We start from the raw sequence: 18328 nt of genomic DNA, 5'->3' as shown, positions 1-18328 counted from the left end.
CCGGGGAATTCCAGTATCCCATTCGCAGGTTTCCCGCAGTGAGGACAGCAGGGACGCCTACAAAAAAAAAAACCCAAAACGATAAAAATATTATTTAATATCGTACAATTGTTTTTAATGGTTTTAAAGTAAATATGTGACAATGATTTTACCATTATAAAACTGAGTAATCATTTGGGTATTTCACACAAATTGCAGAAAATAATATGTATAAGTATATTATATTTAAATAATTTAACAACTCTCATGTTGGACGAAGCCACGAACAACAACAGTATTTGTATATTTGCACCGAAAAATTATAACAAGACTAAAATTAATAATATAGACAGACACCGAAATAGTTCCATTACTGTCCTATTTTTAAGGAAAGAACACTAAAAAGAATAAACGAAATTGATTTATTTAAATTCAATTTGTTTTTATATTCGTGAAAGCAAGCATTTCTGTAATGTTTGCAACCAAATAAATCGTTCCTGAAAAAGTAATAATGGTCGTTCGTTTAACACATTCGCTCGACTAAAATGTTATATACTAGATGCATGGCTGCAGTTCAGATACTTTTGGGGCGGATATTATACGGATATTTAATTACTTAACTAGTTCCAGGAGAACAGTGTTTCAAATTGTTAAGAAACTAAAGATAGATTATTGCTTGGACATGCAACTGCAGTAGGTACTAACTTTTAACACTACTAATTAGGTAGTTTAGTCACCAAACTCTTGGCTGTAGACCGAACTAGACTTAGAACGGTCCGAAAGCCGGTCGTCTATCTGTCTTATCTCAGTTGCGTAGTGGATGTGCGTAGCGAGACCACGCCACGCCCCCTTCACGTCTTCTCACGGTTGCCCACTGTTTAAGATGCGCGCGCATTCCCTCTTTTGCCTTAGGGTGAGATCACACCGATTGATCTTTTCGCCTAGATGCGGTTAGGGGTAAACATTAATGTCATGCAATCACGCTTTTTATGTTATGGTCTTATTAAATTGTTCAAGACTGGATTTTGTACAGTCCTTATAATAAAATTTGGGTTAGGGGAACGTTACGTTGTTTTGACATATAGTTCTGCCATGTTGAATTTTTTAGTATTATATCACGTCGAATTGAATCTATAAAGCTAAAATATATCTCGTTTGAGCGTGTGCTGTTATTTCGTAACGCTCTGTTAATTAATGTTCATAACAAATATTTAGTTTAAAAGCGGCAATTTGATAAATTGACAATAGTGATAACGTTTTTGGCGTTAGTCATTGTTATCATAATTTTGGCAAGTGATGCGTCACGCAATGTTGTTTTACGTGATGACATGTGGCCTTGCCTTAACACAGTAACGTTGGTGTGATGCGTTGGAAAAATCTGTAGCTAGAATCAGCAGCGCAGCGCCGCGGTTCGGTCGCCGAAACTAAACCGCGGTATATCACGCGTGCGCCGCTACCGCCATCTGTCGGCGCGGCGCGGAGTTGCCGCATCACCTGCCCGCCGCGATCGTACCACCCGCCGCGACATTTCTCCGTCGCGCTCGCACCAGTGGCACGTAGAAATAACCTAAAAACGCTCATCACGCACCAACCAATCACCAAAATATTATCCTTCTACACATAAATAACAGTGACATTGAATGCAAATACGTACAATAGTGTTATAAACGTGACGTAACTGCGGCTCCGCTCTGGATTAGCCTCTACAGTGCTCAATCATAGTGAATTTGGCAAATACGAAAGTTTCTAGAGGACGAATGTTCCTTTTGGTGGGCTGTCGTCTGGCAGCCCTCAAAATTAGTGCCAAAATGTGGTGGTTTTTATTTTTGTGTGTACTAAACATAAAAACGCTTGGTGTGACTGCATCTAATAGTGTTGGAGCAGTATCCAACAGTGAGTATACGTTGTTTATGTTAATTAAAACAGGTTTTTTGTTGATGTAAAAATCTCAATGTATTATTTTTTTATTTTTAATTAATTTAGTTTTACTTTTAATAAGTTTTATTGATGTTTGAGTGTTAAATTTTATGTAAACAATGGTGTTAATGACTGATTAAGATCATACAATATTTTTAACAGCTGGGAACACCTGACTGCTTACTGATTTATTTATATCAAGGAACTAGTTTGTTACGTACGATGTTTAAGCGCTCGCACATGCCTCATTCAACCAACTCAGTATTGTTTACGTTTAATAGTGATAATAAATCAAATCTTGCTTTCGATAAGATAGTGTTGATAATGTCTCGTTAGTCAGATTTCTTTGAAAGGTTAATCCTACAAGAAAGTAATAAAATAGCATATATTTACCAGTGAACAGCATAGGAATTAACTGTTTATTTGCTTGTATCTAAGTAATTAAGTATAGACAGAAGACTATTCATTTCTATACCCTTTATTTCAATTACATAATCTTTATTTAACAAACCTATACTCAAGTTTTATTAATAGAAATTCAACGCTTGCTATTATACATTAACTAACTTACAATGAATAGCTTTGTAATGTAATATCAAGGGGAACGCATAAGTACAAACGACTGATCAAAGAATAATAAATCTCGTACACGATAAATATTCTAATAAAGCGTTGAACCGAAAGTTTTGTTACTATGCTCGTACTAATAGACCCAAATCTCTCAGACCCTTTGCTCGCATTTGATACGCTAACAATTACATCACCAAGCGGGTACAATTCTCGACCCACCTATTTGCGATTGCTAGTGGAAAAAATATAGCTTAACAGTTGTGTTATTTGCATTACAATAGAATGTCGTTTAGATAAATATTTGTTTGATTTTGTCACGCGTTTTATTATTTTTAATTTTGCATACTATAACTCGGTTGTGTACTATCGCTATTTGTTCAATAAATATGGATTATTAGATCTATTTTGATGAATAATATTAGTAATAAATATTGATTGTTTTTTCGACCAGACCTGGATGCCCCTGGCATTACTGAATGAAAGTAAGGTTAATACGAATCCCATTGTGTCAAAAAAATCCAGTCGAATTGAGAACCTTCTCCTTTTTTGAAGTCGGTTAAAATAATGTCATATTATGCACTGATTATAATTATTAATATATGCGATAAGTTATAGAATTAAACGTTACGATCTATAAAAACACGAATGGAAAGGAATCAAGATTGGAAAATATTCAATATGAATTGCTGCCTGAACATCTGACAACTACATTCCAATTTATACAACTCGCACTGCGGTTAAAGCCAATCAATACATGGTCAAACTAATAATACCGTCTTGTTTTGTAAAAACGAGTTGACTTTCTTACAGGGCACGTTCTTATTTACAACATTTATCGATGTCCAAAACATGACGCGACATTTTAAACAAAAATATTAATATAATCTCTCTAGTATTGCTGTGCATAAACATCAACACCTCGATAAGTTAGTTACACCAACCAGCATTAATTCAGCGTGGTGTTAAGGCAAGTTCCCCCCCATTCGCCAAGTTGGATGGCACCTTTACCCACCAGTAAGACCAGTTTGAAAAACTGTCTTTCTGTTGTAAAATAAAATGTACCTACCGAAAATGGTCGACTGATTAAAAAACAAAGTGAAGTTGTTGAAAGAAATATCAATTCACAAAACTAGATTCTAATATTTATTCTGTTTACATCTCAATGGATGGATCAAGGAAGTTTGAAGAATAATATGATTTAGCTGAACAAATTTTGCATGTTCCAAAAATACGCGTCGAATAGAAATGTTGTTTTCGTTTTGGAGATAGCTGTAAACAACAACAGAACTGGTGCGAGCTTGGATTATGGAAATAAAACGTGAATGCTTTTTATTTAGAATAATCCATATCAACTACCATTATGGGTACATTGACGAATACAGCGATAAATATTCACTTACAATACAGATGTACAGCATATTGTAATGTGTGAGTGCGATGTTACCGCAAACCTTAATACGGACAATGTGCATATCAAATTGAAAGGATTGTATATAGTTCTAATATTACACATTAAGACCTTGTGTGGTTTGTTCTCAAATTCCGACGCATGTCAAATTGGCATAGTAACAACTCGTTAGCCACATTCGATTTAGTACACGAGGTAGTCGAAAGCATGAAGTTGATACATTTGTTATCATCGCCAATGTTTCGATTACAAGTAAACAATGTAAGCACCGAGATGCTAATTAACCACACCATAGCACTTACAGGAAAATGAATATAAAACACGTCGGCTTTACGTATAACAATACATGTTATTGCCATGCGAATCACCACATTAGATTCATACACGCCATATAATTTCAATATAACATAAGTAATAATATGTATTCATGCAGAAGCGAGATGTGCCAAGAGACCGAAATAGAGAAGCAAACAGCCGAAAGCGGTTCAAGACACGATATTTTCCTGAATCAGTACAAAGTTCAATTGTTGTGGCGGAAAGCCAATATCTGAAATGTTGTTTTTGCATCACTGTTTACTACTTTTCTAATGCTCAGTGCATGTGTGCAACATTATTGTGGGTTAATTTGCTAACAATGTCAGCGAGGTTGAGTGACAGTAAGTAACAACTTATACTGACTCAATTTTGGCGCCCCCTAACCAGCTGATGCGACGACCATAAAAGTCCCGCTGATGAAAGAGCACAATTCCATTGTGATGGCTATAAAACGGTCTTTGTGCCCCAAGGAGGCGTCATTATGTGAAAAATGAAAAACGAATCGCACTTGTCATATTCAGCCCAATTTTATTTGAGGCACAGCCGTTCTTTGTGAATTTGTCAAATTGATCTAAAGAATTTGCACTCATTTGTCTTTGAGATCTTTTTGTCTAGATATTTGTGCGTTCAAGATGGACGGTTATATTTGCAATAAGTAAGCTTTCCAGTGTTCCCGTGTCAACTTTATTTTGTGTTGGGAAGTTAGGGCTGTGTTTTTTATAAAGATTGTAGCAAGCAAAATAAGGGTTTAATAGGGCGGGAGACCTGCTGCAAGACGGATAAGGGATCCGACATTTTGCCTTGGAGTTTAATGAAGGACAAAACTCGCCAAAATCAGCACATTGTTATAAAAGTGAAAAAGTTTATTTCGGCTAACAATTGGGAAGTCGTCTAGTTATTCTTCCGAGGATTTAGTTGCGAACTACTAAAAATAAATCGAACTTCGGAAAACAGTCGACAGATCGTATGTGAACAACATGTTCGAATAATTCAATTTAATATGAATTAGTTGACTGACTATTCCTTATGGCTTGATTGCAATATAAACAAGCAAGAAACTTGATTATTAGAAACATACGCAGTGGTACATATTTATAAGGATGTGTAGATATATACCGAGAGTGCTCTATTACGTAGTACCATTCTGTATTTTGGTCTATATTAATGCACTTATAGGGTCGGAAATAAAGTATACATTGCGACTATTCAACTGAGCTAGATGAGAATATATAGTCAGTCATACAAAGACACATAAGTACTACACTACCAGCCTTGTATTTTGTGCTGTCCCACTGCTGGGGCACGGGCCTCCTATACTACTGAGAGGGTTTAGATCTTATTCCACCACACTGGCATATTGCGGGTTGGCAGACTTCACATAACTCAAAAATTGTTATGGAGAATTCTTAGGTATATAGGTTTCCTCATGGTGTTTTACTTCACCTTTAAAGCGAACAATAATTAGTAAACAATATACACATATCATTGTTGATAGCCTCTAACTATAGGCCGTATAAGAAAACTCATAGTCGCTCACTGAGCTTTTAAGAGGATTATGCATAGTCTTTCTCTCCTTGATCGAATCTGAAATGAGGAGATCCGTAGAAGAACGAAAGTCACCGATATAGCCCATTTGATTAGCAAGCTGAAATGGTAGAGGGCAGGGCACATAGCTCGCAGAATTGATGGCCGATGGAGCACAAACGTTTTGGGGTGGAGGCAACGAACTGGTAAGCACAGCGTCGGACGTTCGGACGTCAACCTACGAGGTGAAAAGATGATCTAATAAAAATCGCGGGAAGTCGCTGGATGCGTACTGCTTTGAATAGGTCGATCTAGGAATCTGTGGAGGAGGCTCAAGTTCAGTAGTGGACATCCTGCTGCTGTTGATGATGATAATGATGACGCAGATAGCTTGTGAGGCATGTGTGTCTTGGGTTTTGAACCTGTGGACCTTCGTTACGATAGACCGTGCCATTCCCAACTAGATGACTCACATAGTGGTTATTAATTACTCTTGCCACATTAACCCGCAAATCCAAGCAAAACTTGGCTGCTTGTCTGTAGAAATATACACAGCGGTAATACAGGAGGTATTACCGCTGTGAGAGGCAGGAATGTAGAGAAAAACTAATATTCCCACAGCACGTAGATAAATACTTGACATAGTTAATTTAAATTAACAATCTATTTGAAGAGTTGATGTCAACATCGCATCAACATCTTACTTGACAGTTACTCTAATTCGAATTATTTACAATATACTTAACTAATTCGTTACTTCAAGGTTTTTAGTGTTTGCATAGTTTGTTAGATGAATTTTGTTTGTATGCTGGTACAGGATTATACCAACAAAGATAACTGATCAAATTCGAAAAGTACTCAAGCATTTTATACGTAAAACAAACTGAGATGATATACAATATTCTATTAAGTACTAGTAACGCCTCTTTAAATCACTTACTTTAAATATATGTTATTGAATATGTAAGTATGCCTTATATTTTTATCTAGCATTTGCTCGCGGTTTCGGCCGCGTGAAAAAGTTTTTCTGGGATAAAATCAGCCTTATAGCACTCGGCAGTAATGTAGCTTCCTATTTGTTTATTATACCTGTAAAATCAAACTCTGGAACTAAATTCTCTTGTTCGTTAATACAGTAGAAAAAAAGATACGTTATAAATTTATCACTTTGGAGGAGCCAATTTTTCATATCCGTCACCAATATATGGAAATTTATTCCGTAAAAAATCATATGCATTACAAATGAAAAAATAGTATTTGCATGTATTTCTTCGACGCATCCTACTATATTTAAGACGGGCCAAGTTTTTACTGTTTTTAAGAAGTGAATTTGGCCACTGCCCAATAACAATGCTAATACTTTGAATTTTTTAAAGTAAGAACTTGTGAAGTTCTTGAACTGGGAACGGCTTTATCGGGATTAGTTTTCCAACCGGAAGAAGTGTAAGATTTAATTAAGGAAATGGTTTTTATGCCATAAATAAGTCATTCATTTTGCAAATATGATTCGTTTTGTGCGCGTATGACTATTGACTTAAGGGAAACTTAAGTCAATCATTGATATAACATGTAAATAATTTGTTGAGCATGTTAAAGTATTTTGAGAGTATTTGCTGGTACGATATCAATACGTCCTGATTAACAACAAAGAAAATGCCCGCGTGAAGGAGTTTTCTAAAAGTCTATAACCTTCCCAGGGTTAACTAACTATCTCCATACCAAGATTCATAAAAATCCGTTCAGTAGATTTTGAGAAAATCGATAACATACAGACAGAAAAGGGGACTTTGTTTTATAATACGTATAGATCTCACGACAAAGAATAAAGAAAAATGATTATATTTTCAGATCTCTCATTAACCACAGAGTCTCCTATCATGTCGCGATTTTTTGCTACACCCGCCGCCCCAATTTCTTTCGAATTTTGCCGAAAGATGAAATGTGGCAAGGAGCAGTAAATATCGTACGTGATAAGGAGCTAAAAGTATATTTTTTCGTCGTATATCATTACAGACGGGCAACGCCATCCATTACTAGGTGACTTGCGATGAGTTTCCAAATTGGTTATATTAGTGATTGCGCAACAACTTGGCGAGGTTTTACTGTTGGTATTCAGATAAACACGATCCGTGCAAGTATGTTATGTATAGTGTCATTAGTCACCTTCTTTTGGTTGTATTTTTATAGTACCTATGTGTCATGACAAAAGTGAGGTTAGTTTCCATTTAATAGTAAGAGAATACCGAATATAGTGGAAGTATACAAAATAATTATGCAGGTTAGTAACTAACACGTCATTTGAGCTTTTTTTTTATACGGAGACGGCAAAGTGACCCCACTGCACCTGATGGTAAGTGGAGTGGGGTCCAATAGAATGTCGACTGACGAGAGATGATTACCTCTCGACAGTCGACACAATAATGCCGGCCTATTGGAACCGTATATACACAGACTGATCCTGGAACGCGACACTTACGTGGGCCACTGTAGCGGGTTTTAACAACTTGTGTACGTTGGTTGCTATCCTGGCGGACACAAAATACCATCACTAAAACTAACTTGATTACAGACCGACCAATCTAACCGTCGTGACAGCTCAACACTTCAAAGCTAATTCCTAAGTGTCGCGTTTCGGTGTCTGCTGACTATAAAGGCATAATTCTAGCAGTCATTGAAAGGTGCAACGCCTCTTAATTAACGTTATATTTCTTCTACACTAAATTGAATAAGAACGTGTTTAATAACTTTACCGTGTGTATAATAATATTTGGGACATAAATATTTTCCAGAGCACGAAGGGATTTTCCACGTAGTTACTATGCGAAAACTATACTATAAAATTTCATTGCTCTTTAAGAAGACATATAGGTTCTTAAAATCGATATCTGTTTACTTGGATTCTGTTATATTGAAATTTGAATGACAACATATGATCCTGGAAAACGACAATCTATGCGAATCATTATAGATGCATACATTATGAAATGAGTTCAATAGCGCCTATTCAATAGAATGAACAAGCTGTTTCTATTTCTCTGTATGATCTATGTGGAATTAATTATTCCGATAATATGACATCGCTTGCCTTCAATTCTATCGAAACCTAAATACATCAGTATTAACGTCCAATAAGTACCTTCTCTTTTTTAGAAGTCGAGTAAAAGAGTTAAATTCCTATGCATATTTTTGTTCTTGCATATTTAGAGCGTCATTTGGTTTCCCTTTGTAAGATAAAGCTGTGCATAACGCCTCGTGTTTGAATAGGACCAGGGAAAAGACGTGAGTTTTTAGCCCTTATTTCGATATTTCCGCGCTTGCTTTCGTTATTCCACAAATGGGGTCACTTGTAGTGCTTCAGTCATAAAAAAAGAAGAAAGCATTTGTTTAAAAACGAACTACGTTTATGAATCGGTTTTATGAAAGGATTGTCTACTATTTGTCAAAGTAAGCACAGGTATGTTGACGTTAAAATCAGTAATTTTCTAATAAAACGATGAATTTGGGTAATTCAGACCGCGCCTAATGCAGATTCGTCTGCGGTGCGGATGCCTCTGTGGTTTGCGTGCATAGCGTTCGCGTTTTCCTTTTAATTTAGCTATATTTATCCGGCAATATAGCTTCTTTTTAAAATATCAGCTTCCCGTTAAAACAATAAATGATTTAACTTAGAGAGACGATGAAAAAAGTCATCAGGCAAATCATACGTAGTCAACCGTGACATATCAAGACGATACGTGTGCAGAATAGCTTGTAAAATTGTTGGATTCAAAACAAAAGGTGCTAATCATGAAGCAGTTGCAGATTTCAAACTAAATAACGGCAACTGAATCGGTATAAGTCACTAGTTCCCAAAGACCAAATTTATTTGACAAATCAATCCTGCAAGTATTAATTATTGTAGTGGGAATTGTGGTATTTTTTGTTTTGTTTTTTTTTTCGTCTACATAATATGCAATTGGAAATTAACACTTTCGGTCAGTTCCGCAATTCGAAGCGTGACCGACAATTAAACTCATATTACAAAAAAATTTTGGTAACATTTTTTTGCGATGAAATAAGAATTATTTAAAATTGACGAGATTGTTTACGTAGCCAATATAACCCATAAATAAATATAAAAATGCTCTTTGTATTTCAAACATAATTTGTTACCAATTTGTAGTTATGGATAAAACATAAATATCCAAATATGATAAACCCATACAAGCTAAGAGTTCAAAGTAAATAGCAGAGCTGTTGAACATGGTTATAATTTAGTTAGTCTCCACTCCGCAATTAATTGCAAGTTGTATTCAAAGTTTAGCTGGTGTTCAAGCGTGTGTGTACAGCGCCGAATGTGCTAGTTACCCAAGTTAGAACTACACAGTGACAAATCATCAAGCTGCCGGGCCGAGAATCAAGCATATCGTTACTAGTTTACTTGATTTTGGTTATAGTTTTGGAACTAATGTAACGAAGTAGTTCTGGGATCTTGTTCAATGCCGATTGGGATTAATCCGCTTATTAGTTCATAGTTTATTTGTTGTGTCAATTTGGTGATGTGAAACTGCCTTTTGAAAAAATCGTTAGGTATAATGTGAGCATACCTAATAAATTATTGGTTTTCAGTACTTCGACTATTTAAATTGTAAGTTTTTTTAAGAGGCGTTCGTTACGTCTATATTTGGGTAATTGCTGTCTTTAGGATACTATGCTGTAAAATAAACTATTGCCATCGGCCTTTACGACTGCAATGAGAAATTCCCTGAACATTTTACCGAAAACATGCCAGGTCTATCAGGAATAGCAAACATTTTTTACATTTTTTATCACGACCTTTTTGTATCTTTTATCTTCATATTTTAAAGTACGGACGCGCTCTAGACATAATATTTGTCTAGCTTGAATGGTCCGAGTCGACCGGCATAGTACTATTGTTTTGCAACTGTAAGCTATGAAGTAAAAATTATGTTATCGCTTTTTTCCCGTGAAGGCGTAATCCTATATTTTCCTTGGTTTTAAAAAAGCGATACATCAGTTTTTCTTGGTTAATAAGGCCAGCAATGTAATTAGTTCTGATTAATAGGCATCTCCTAGATAAGCTACTGTAAGTAAGACGCGTGTTCAGACAGGATATTTTATCATCTGTTCATCGAGTGTAAATTATTTATAACATTGAAAAAATACTAGGGAACATTTTCCTTTATAACGACATTAAATAAAAGCCAAGATTATGAAATAAATGATTTCTACTTTATTCCCATACCACCAAATAGTAGACCGTGAATTTAATTTAGTGTTCTAAATTTAAACTTGATAGCTTAAGTCACTTTTAAAAGGATCTTGATAGACTAATGCTCAATGAAGCCGAAAATGACCACGATCGAATTTAATGTTAAAACACTTATAATAATTCATAATGCATTCTTTTCGACCTATTTCACCCAAAATGGTACCCTAAGTATGATTCAAATCATTTAAATCAGTCAGTATACGCATCGTCAAATGTAATTAGTACTTAAGTATTAGGAGCGCAGTCATCAAGTGGAGCCAGTGGCTTTGTTCATTAGGGTACCGCAACACTCCACGTAAGTGCACTACATAGCAATGTAAGTGGCCTACTAACGTCTTGGGACAAAGCCAACGTCGATTAATTTACAAATGCATCATACGTAATGAGATTATTGTTTGTATTGCAAATTCACACCCACATTGCATACGTAAATTATATCTAAAATTATGTTTAAATAAAGATTTAAAAAATACTATGATGTTGGGGGAATCTGGCTAATATTTACGTATAACCGTAAATACATATGAAGGGACTGGCATTTAACATATGCGTTGCATCTGATGGTAGAGAAGTGGCGTTCAGATAGTTAATAGTCGACTGACGAGAGTTGATATCCCTTATTATCTACAGAATAGATTTACAGAAGATACGTGAAGAGAAAACTAAAGGAACGTAAGTCGGACGGAACGAAATTTACTATCGAAAACGAAATTTAGTGGAAAATACATTAGAAACAAACATCCCATTAGAAACAACAGATAATACCTAATTTGTAGTCACAATAAGGCACTTTTGCTATTTCTTTTTTCCATCAGATATTAAATCCTGCTACATGTGGAATCAAAGTATTATCTAGAATAGTGGTCAAACCATTCAATCTTTCTTCACTCCTTGATGTTAACTCTGCGATCTAAATTATTTATGGTCTTACTTTCTCGACTGGACTAAACGGATTTGTTACAATTTCTCATTTATTCACTTTATTCCTTCTCATCCTGCACCTATATTAAAAGTAACATCATAAAGATTAAAGCTTTCGCCAATATCTCATTCACAAGAAGGGATTTCTTGGGACCTATCAAAGGTCATAGTTCAAATTAAATAAAACACGTCAGCTATCGATCCACGAGAGTCAGTATCGTTGGAATATGTAGAGGTGCGTATGATCAAGCGACCGATTTGCTCGCCTCATAATAAAAAAAGGCAATATTTCAGTCACATTTTATTGGTTGTTCGTTCGATGAGTACGATAACAGCTCAATTAAGGACGGCTGCCAAATCCAATGCAACACTTAACGTTGACCTCGATCCTATTGGACTGTTGTCATTAAACCTTACTGCTGTCCCGTACTACGTCGGTGATATAGGTATAGACATGGGTTGAACATAAACGAGGGTTAGCTCGAGAGCTTCGGAAGCCGGTTTACGTTTGACATTCAAATATAAACCCTTTGTCCTACATTATTAATCCTATTATACTCTGAACTAGTCATCTACATGTGTCCCCTCGACTTTAAAGTCTTATTAGAAGAGTGCATTAATTGCTCCGGATGTTCGATTGACCAGTTCTAATTTCCAGTAGGAATATGTAGCGATGTTTCAAAGGCGGTAATATTTGAGTTCTAGTTGAATTTGTGGGATTGAAAATAATTTCATTGATTATAATTATTTGTTTTTCCATTACGCTTTTATTAAATGTTTTATAGAAATAACACAACTCAATTTGTGGAGTTGTATGTAATTATTTTTATGTTTCGAATATTATGAATGTATCAAAAATATTCTATGGGTACTTTAAATGAATATAAGAAGCTTTTCTTAGCGCCGCTACTCTCGCAAAATCCAGACGCGCGCGTACTTAAATCTCATTAATAATTAATGTAAAAACATATCCTACATGAAAGTAATCTTGATATCAAGTAGGTATGGAGAAGCTAATCATTTGTGTCATTAGATTAGCCACAAGTCACATGCATAACTATTAAGTTTCCGCCATATTTTCTTCACTGTCTGCTCTAATTAGTTCATATTGTATATAAGCCCATTTATTTTCCTATCTGATGTAAATTACGTATATTTTTTCAAGTATTTTCACTTGCAATTATTTTTTACGAAGATGTTATGCCATGTCATGGCGTGTGACGTCACTCATATACCTCATGCTCACGATTCACGAAGTCATGTATTTTGTAGTCAAAATTTATAACCTTTATCAATTGTTCATTTATCTATAAACACAAATGCTTGTGTGTTTATCATGTGCTCGCAGTTTAATTGTGTGTCTAATGCTATATAAGTTACAACTTATGTAATCATTAACATACATATAATATGCATACTACGGGCACCATTCCGCAATACCTTGCAAACTTAAATATGTCCCGAACAAACATCCAGCTAAATAACATCTGATTCCAACATGGGATAATTTCATGAACTCTGGTCTACATTTCCAACCTTAGATGACGTACACAAGATCGTATTCCAAAGTTATTGTTAATAAAGTTCAGCACAAGTTATTCATAATGTACTTACTACAGAACTTCTCCTACAATGTTCTCTATTACAGCGATTCAATTGTTCCCTATCTCGGTGGTTCGGTTTTCATTACGTTATTGTTGTTATTCAGTCTTGTATGTTGATCAAGTTTCTTGGAATCGTTAAAAAGGCATTAATGGTAATCTGGACCAAATTTTAGTCAGTTTTGTCTAATTGAAAATGTGCCCAGTGTCGTTGTGCCACTTTTAACTTCGTAGACTGACGAAGTAATAATGAACTAGAAATATTTTATGATACTACTTTTAAGAACAAGAAGGTTCGGAAGAAAAGAAGAGTGTAGGTCATGAACTGGCAAGCGCAGCGTCAGATGTCCATATACGAGGTGGACAGATGACTCATAAAAGTCACAGGAGGTCGCTGGATGCGAGCCGTTTCCAATAGGTCGATCTGGAAATCTTTGGGGGAGGCCCATGTTCAGCAGTGCACATTCTACGGCTGATGATGATGACTACTTTCAAGAGAAGATCTTGGATAACTGACGTGTCGTGACTAATATGGAATGTAAATATATACAAGTTTTAAAATATGTATAAATATGCCAGTCAATTGCGTCTTAGGGTTCCGAACCTTAAGGGAACCCTTATATGATCACTTTGTTGTACGTGACGCGTAGAGGTATCAAATTAAAATTTATATCAAATAGGGTATATGGTCTTTTTCAGCTGTGAAAAAATGAAACTTGTAAGACAACGCGATCAAAAGGTATGAGATATAAAGATCCGTTTATGGCGCATATTTTACGACTTTACAAGAGAATTAAAACCTTTAGGTTACTTTCCATTGACTTAGAATCATGAAATATGGCTTGGTATGAAAAAAATCTGAAAACGTAATTATGTACTTATATACTTAATTAACCTACCTACAAGTCTGTACGGAACTCTCGATGTGCGAGTCCAACTTGCATGTGTCTGGTTTTTTCTGTTTGTCTAGCAATTTACCATTCTCGTAATCGCCTGGTTTTCAATTCACTACAAGTAAATAGTTGTTCTCGTGTACTTTGTCATTACGTATGACAATAAGAGCATTTACCTGATGCAGAATATTGTTACAGCGATAAGGTCCCATTTTATGTGACGCTGAATAGTTTATATTTATTCTTAGATTTTCCTTATTTTGTATAGTCTTATTGCGTCAACTTTGTATGTCAAAAATTGTTTTCCGAAATGATTTATTTGATGAAATGAAATGATTTATTTGAACCTGTAAAATTTATACATAATTTTAGTCCATTGAAAAGTTACATTTGGGGTTGCGTTTTTTAGAGGACGCAATTTTATTTTTTTGATGTGTAGGGGGGGTCAGTCTAAAGCTAAAACCAAGTTTGTGGGGTCGCCACCCTTGTCCCACGGCCGCCATCTTGAAAATAGGGGTTGAAATGGTTTTTACGATGTATCTCTTAAACTATTTATCTGACAAAAAAAATGTAAAAACATTTTTTTATTTATTTCTGTACGTTCGGATGTATTTTATTCTGTTTTTAATTGTGCAGACGATTTCGAATGATTTTAGACACGATTTTAACTCTAACCATCTCGATCATAACAGCTTTCAAACAACAACGCATCAAATTCGGCCCATTCGTTTGTGAGTTGTGATGCCACGGATGAACAAATCCGTATATACACACCATAAACTTATAAAAGTAATCTTTTTTCTGTCGATTGAAAACTATAAAGGAGTCGAATTCTTAAATCCTCAGCAATGGAGCGATAGTAAAACATTTCCGTTACGAATGTTCTGGAAATATTTACGGCTAACAAATACCCAGATGTTGGTCGCGTCAAACATTGCCTAACCAACCGCAGTTCGCTCATGATGCGTGCCCGCAATTCGGTTCAATGTTCACCATGCGTGGTTGATGTAATTTTAATTGTCGGGTCATTTATAGGTGTCACATCGTGTATAGAAGAGTGTATTACAAGAATCTGGGATGACTAGGGGTGAATAGAGACAAGAATGGTTATGTAGAATAAACTGCGCATATAAACTCACTTAACTGTTATCTCTATATCTTGTATGACACCACTATATCGTACAAATTAAGACCTGTCAAAGTGACTCGTTCTAGAACTGCTGTTAATCATTCAATTACCAGGTCGACATAACTCGGGCGATCAACTAGGTCACGTTATTTCTCCTTGATTGTCATTATGTCTGGATTATATAGGATTAAATGAAGCCAGTTAATTACATAGGCAATATACCAAATCTATCAGCGAAACAGTATCATTCCAAGCTGAGTGTTTACCTTTCAGTTGGAAGGTTCTTGTTTGCAAACTTTTTATTGACCATGTCGTACAATATAACAAGTTATCCGGCGTTTTATGGACTTTCATGAAATTTTGAACGGGGCTTCTCACGAGACGCGTTGTCGTATCTGAGGCGGAAAGTTTGCGCATTAGCGACACCGGAACAAGGGGATAAAAAGTTAACGGAAACTTCGCGCTAAAACACCGAAGCCGGCTTGAAAACTTTTATTTAAAAATTAATTGCATCAAAAACGTCAATATGTTATTACTCGCGAGGAGTTAAAGCGATTTAGTGTAAAATTTAAGTAGCAATTGTATTTGAAGCACGTCGTAGGTCAAACCAACGTGACTCAATCCAATTACTGTTTAAGTGCAAAATAAATACATTACTTACAGGCCATTGGGAATTTTTGCTCGCTATAGCAACAGGCTTGCCTCTTCTCTTTCCTTCTTCGGAAATACGACCGCCATCTTATGAATCAATCATAATAAAGTAGTAAATTATCTTAGTATTACAATTTTTTAAAAGACACACAATAATAACCAACAATTTTTTTGTATATTTAAGATCAAATATCTTGTTTACGTTAATACTGTACAAGATGTGCATGCGTCATTAAAAGAAGGGTTTAATGTACACATGGAATTCGGCAGTTTTTAAAAACACTGAGTCTATATTGAATTCATGAAAAGCCAAAACATTTCGATTCGATTTCGGTTGTCAATACAATTACCAAATTAACATTCGTGCTGGAACAGTGAGTGGCCCCTGTTAAAAGTTATAAAACGCTGGCATCACAGTTGACCGCGGCAAAGTTAGTTCAACAAAAACGGCGCACGCAATGCAAATCGACATGGACGCGAAATGGAAAGGTTTAGTTTTTAAACAAACTGAATACCCAGACGTTCCGAAAATGAGCAACTAACGAGAATAGTTAAACGGGCCTGTAATTTGCATACAGATTGGCTTTCAGGGATAAACGGTCCATTTGTATTCAAACGTAGGATCCCGGCTCAGTGGCCGAGGAGCATTTATCCAGTTCTGGATTTAAATGCTCTGCGGCATCATGTGCTTATCGATAACACTCACTTCTGTCGGGCGACGGCACTGTTGGACCAACGATTTTATATCAATAATTTCAACTCAAAGGAATTTCAATCCTAGAAAACAATATTGAAAAGTCACTTTAGAAAATATGATCGATCGTGCACGGTGCTACGTTCAATGTTATAAAGAATGAAAAGCTATATAAGCATTGAAAGCTATTCATTCACATACATTAATCTTTACTTATATATTTATATATAGCACCGCGAAACATGTTTCGAAGTCGTATTACCCAAAAATAAAATGATGTAAATAACAGCCTAGCAAATATTGACATTATATTTCTATCTATGAAAGGATTAAAACCATAAATAGGTAAGTCTAGGTTCAGTATATAACATATATATTGGAGATCTAAATTTCGTCTATTGTTAAAAACCCGTATGTACGCAACTCGAGAGGTTCAATGAATGATGTGTTATATGGAGACAATAGCAGTCTGTTATACTTACATTGTGATGTGAATGGACATGCGAAGGTGAATGACACCACGGAGACGGCTGGCTGAATGAGGGGACGCGAAAATAGATCAATTTGGCTATGTGCATACTACAAACGAGAATCGCTTTGTGAGATTGATTGAGTAATGAATGCTGTGTATGACATAATGTCAGAAATATTACTGGAAAGTGTTTGTTACGGTTTCAAGGCTAAGCTATTAAACAAAATTTGATAAGATTAGTTCTATTTTTGCATAATATTGTTTTTTCTTCTATAAGTACGATGCAATACAAATTTTGCGTATATATATTCATAATATTATAAAGTCATATGTTTTCTGTATCAGAAGATATATTTAAATTCTGTATGGCATTATGATTTCCACGATAACTATAAAAGATTACATTGGGACTCTATTTCGTAGCATTTGCACAGACTATAAGCTCAGTTTTACCCAATGTTGATACATAAATAAACATAAGTTAGTTTGCTGAATAAACTTGCGGCAAAAGCGAAACAATAAAGTTACATTAAACATTTACTTGGCCAGAGTTCGAACTGCAATACAAATTAATGGAACGTCCAAATTGATTGAGAGGTCGTGGGAAAGCGTGATCTTTGTTGATACACTTAATTGCACTATAACTTGTTTTTATTAATTAATATATAAAAGATTAAGACTCTCTTTCACAACGACTTGCTAAATATGTTAAACCCAAAATACATTTAAACCTCATGCGGTAATTTTCATCCATTAAAAGTTGACAAAGACACGACCATGATAAAATATATTTAGCATTAATCATATATTTTGAGAAGGTTTGCTAGCCAGCCTAAATACAATAAACTATTGCCATAGAATTCGTTTTTTTGTTCAATCGCGATAATCTCTAGAATAACTGCTCCTATTATAATCATTATGTCTCCATTGGAAAGCTGGACTATTCTTAATGCTTTAGCTTCTTTTATCTCGGGGAGGGGCA

General features: G+C 35.3%; 1 protein-coding gene across 6 annotated transcripts in view; it reads left to right on the top strand.

The window, feature by feature from the left end:
* Positions 1–1397: 1397 nt before the first annotated feature.
* The window catches only part of LOC115446789 (low-density lipoprotein receptor), a 220601-nt gene continuing 203670 nt past the window's right edge, over positions 1398–18328 (top strand). For 2 of the 6 annotated variants that reach the window (XM_030173585.2, XM_030173583.2), the window contains exon 1: positions 1400–1872. In XM_030173585.2, the coding sequence (XP_030029445.1) occupies positions 1737–1872 (136 nt within the window). In that variant the 5' untranslated portion in view covers positions 1400–1736. Of the gene's footprint in view, positions 1873–18328 lie in introns of all 6 variants that reach the window. The other 4 variants (XR_003938949.2, XM_030173582.2, XM_030173584.2 and 1 more) reach the window with 4 other exon arrangements.

This window comes from Manduca sexta, chromosome 25 (genome assembly GCF_014839805.1).
Source record: "Manduca sexta isolate Smith_Timp_Sample1 chromosome 25, JHU_Msex_v1.0, whole genome shotgun sequence".
Taxonomy (NCBI): Eukaryota; Metazoa; Arthropoda; class Insecta; order Lepidoptera; family Sphingidae; genus Manduca; species Manduca sexta.
The sequence above is the reverse complement of the archived record's forward strand: the minus strand, read 5'-3'. Positions and strand labels throughout refer to the sequence as shown.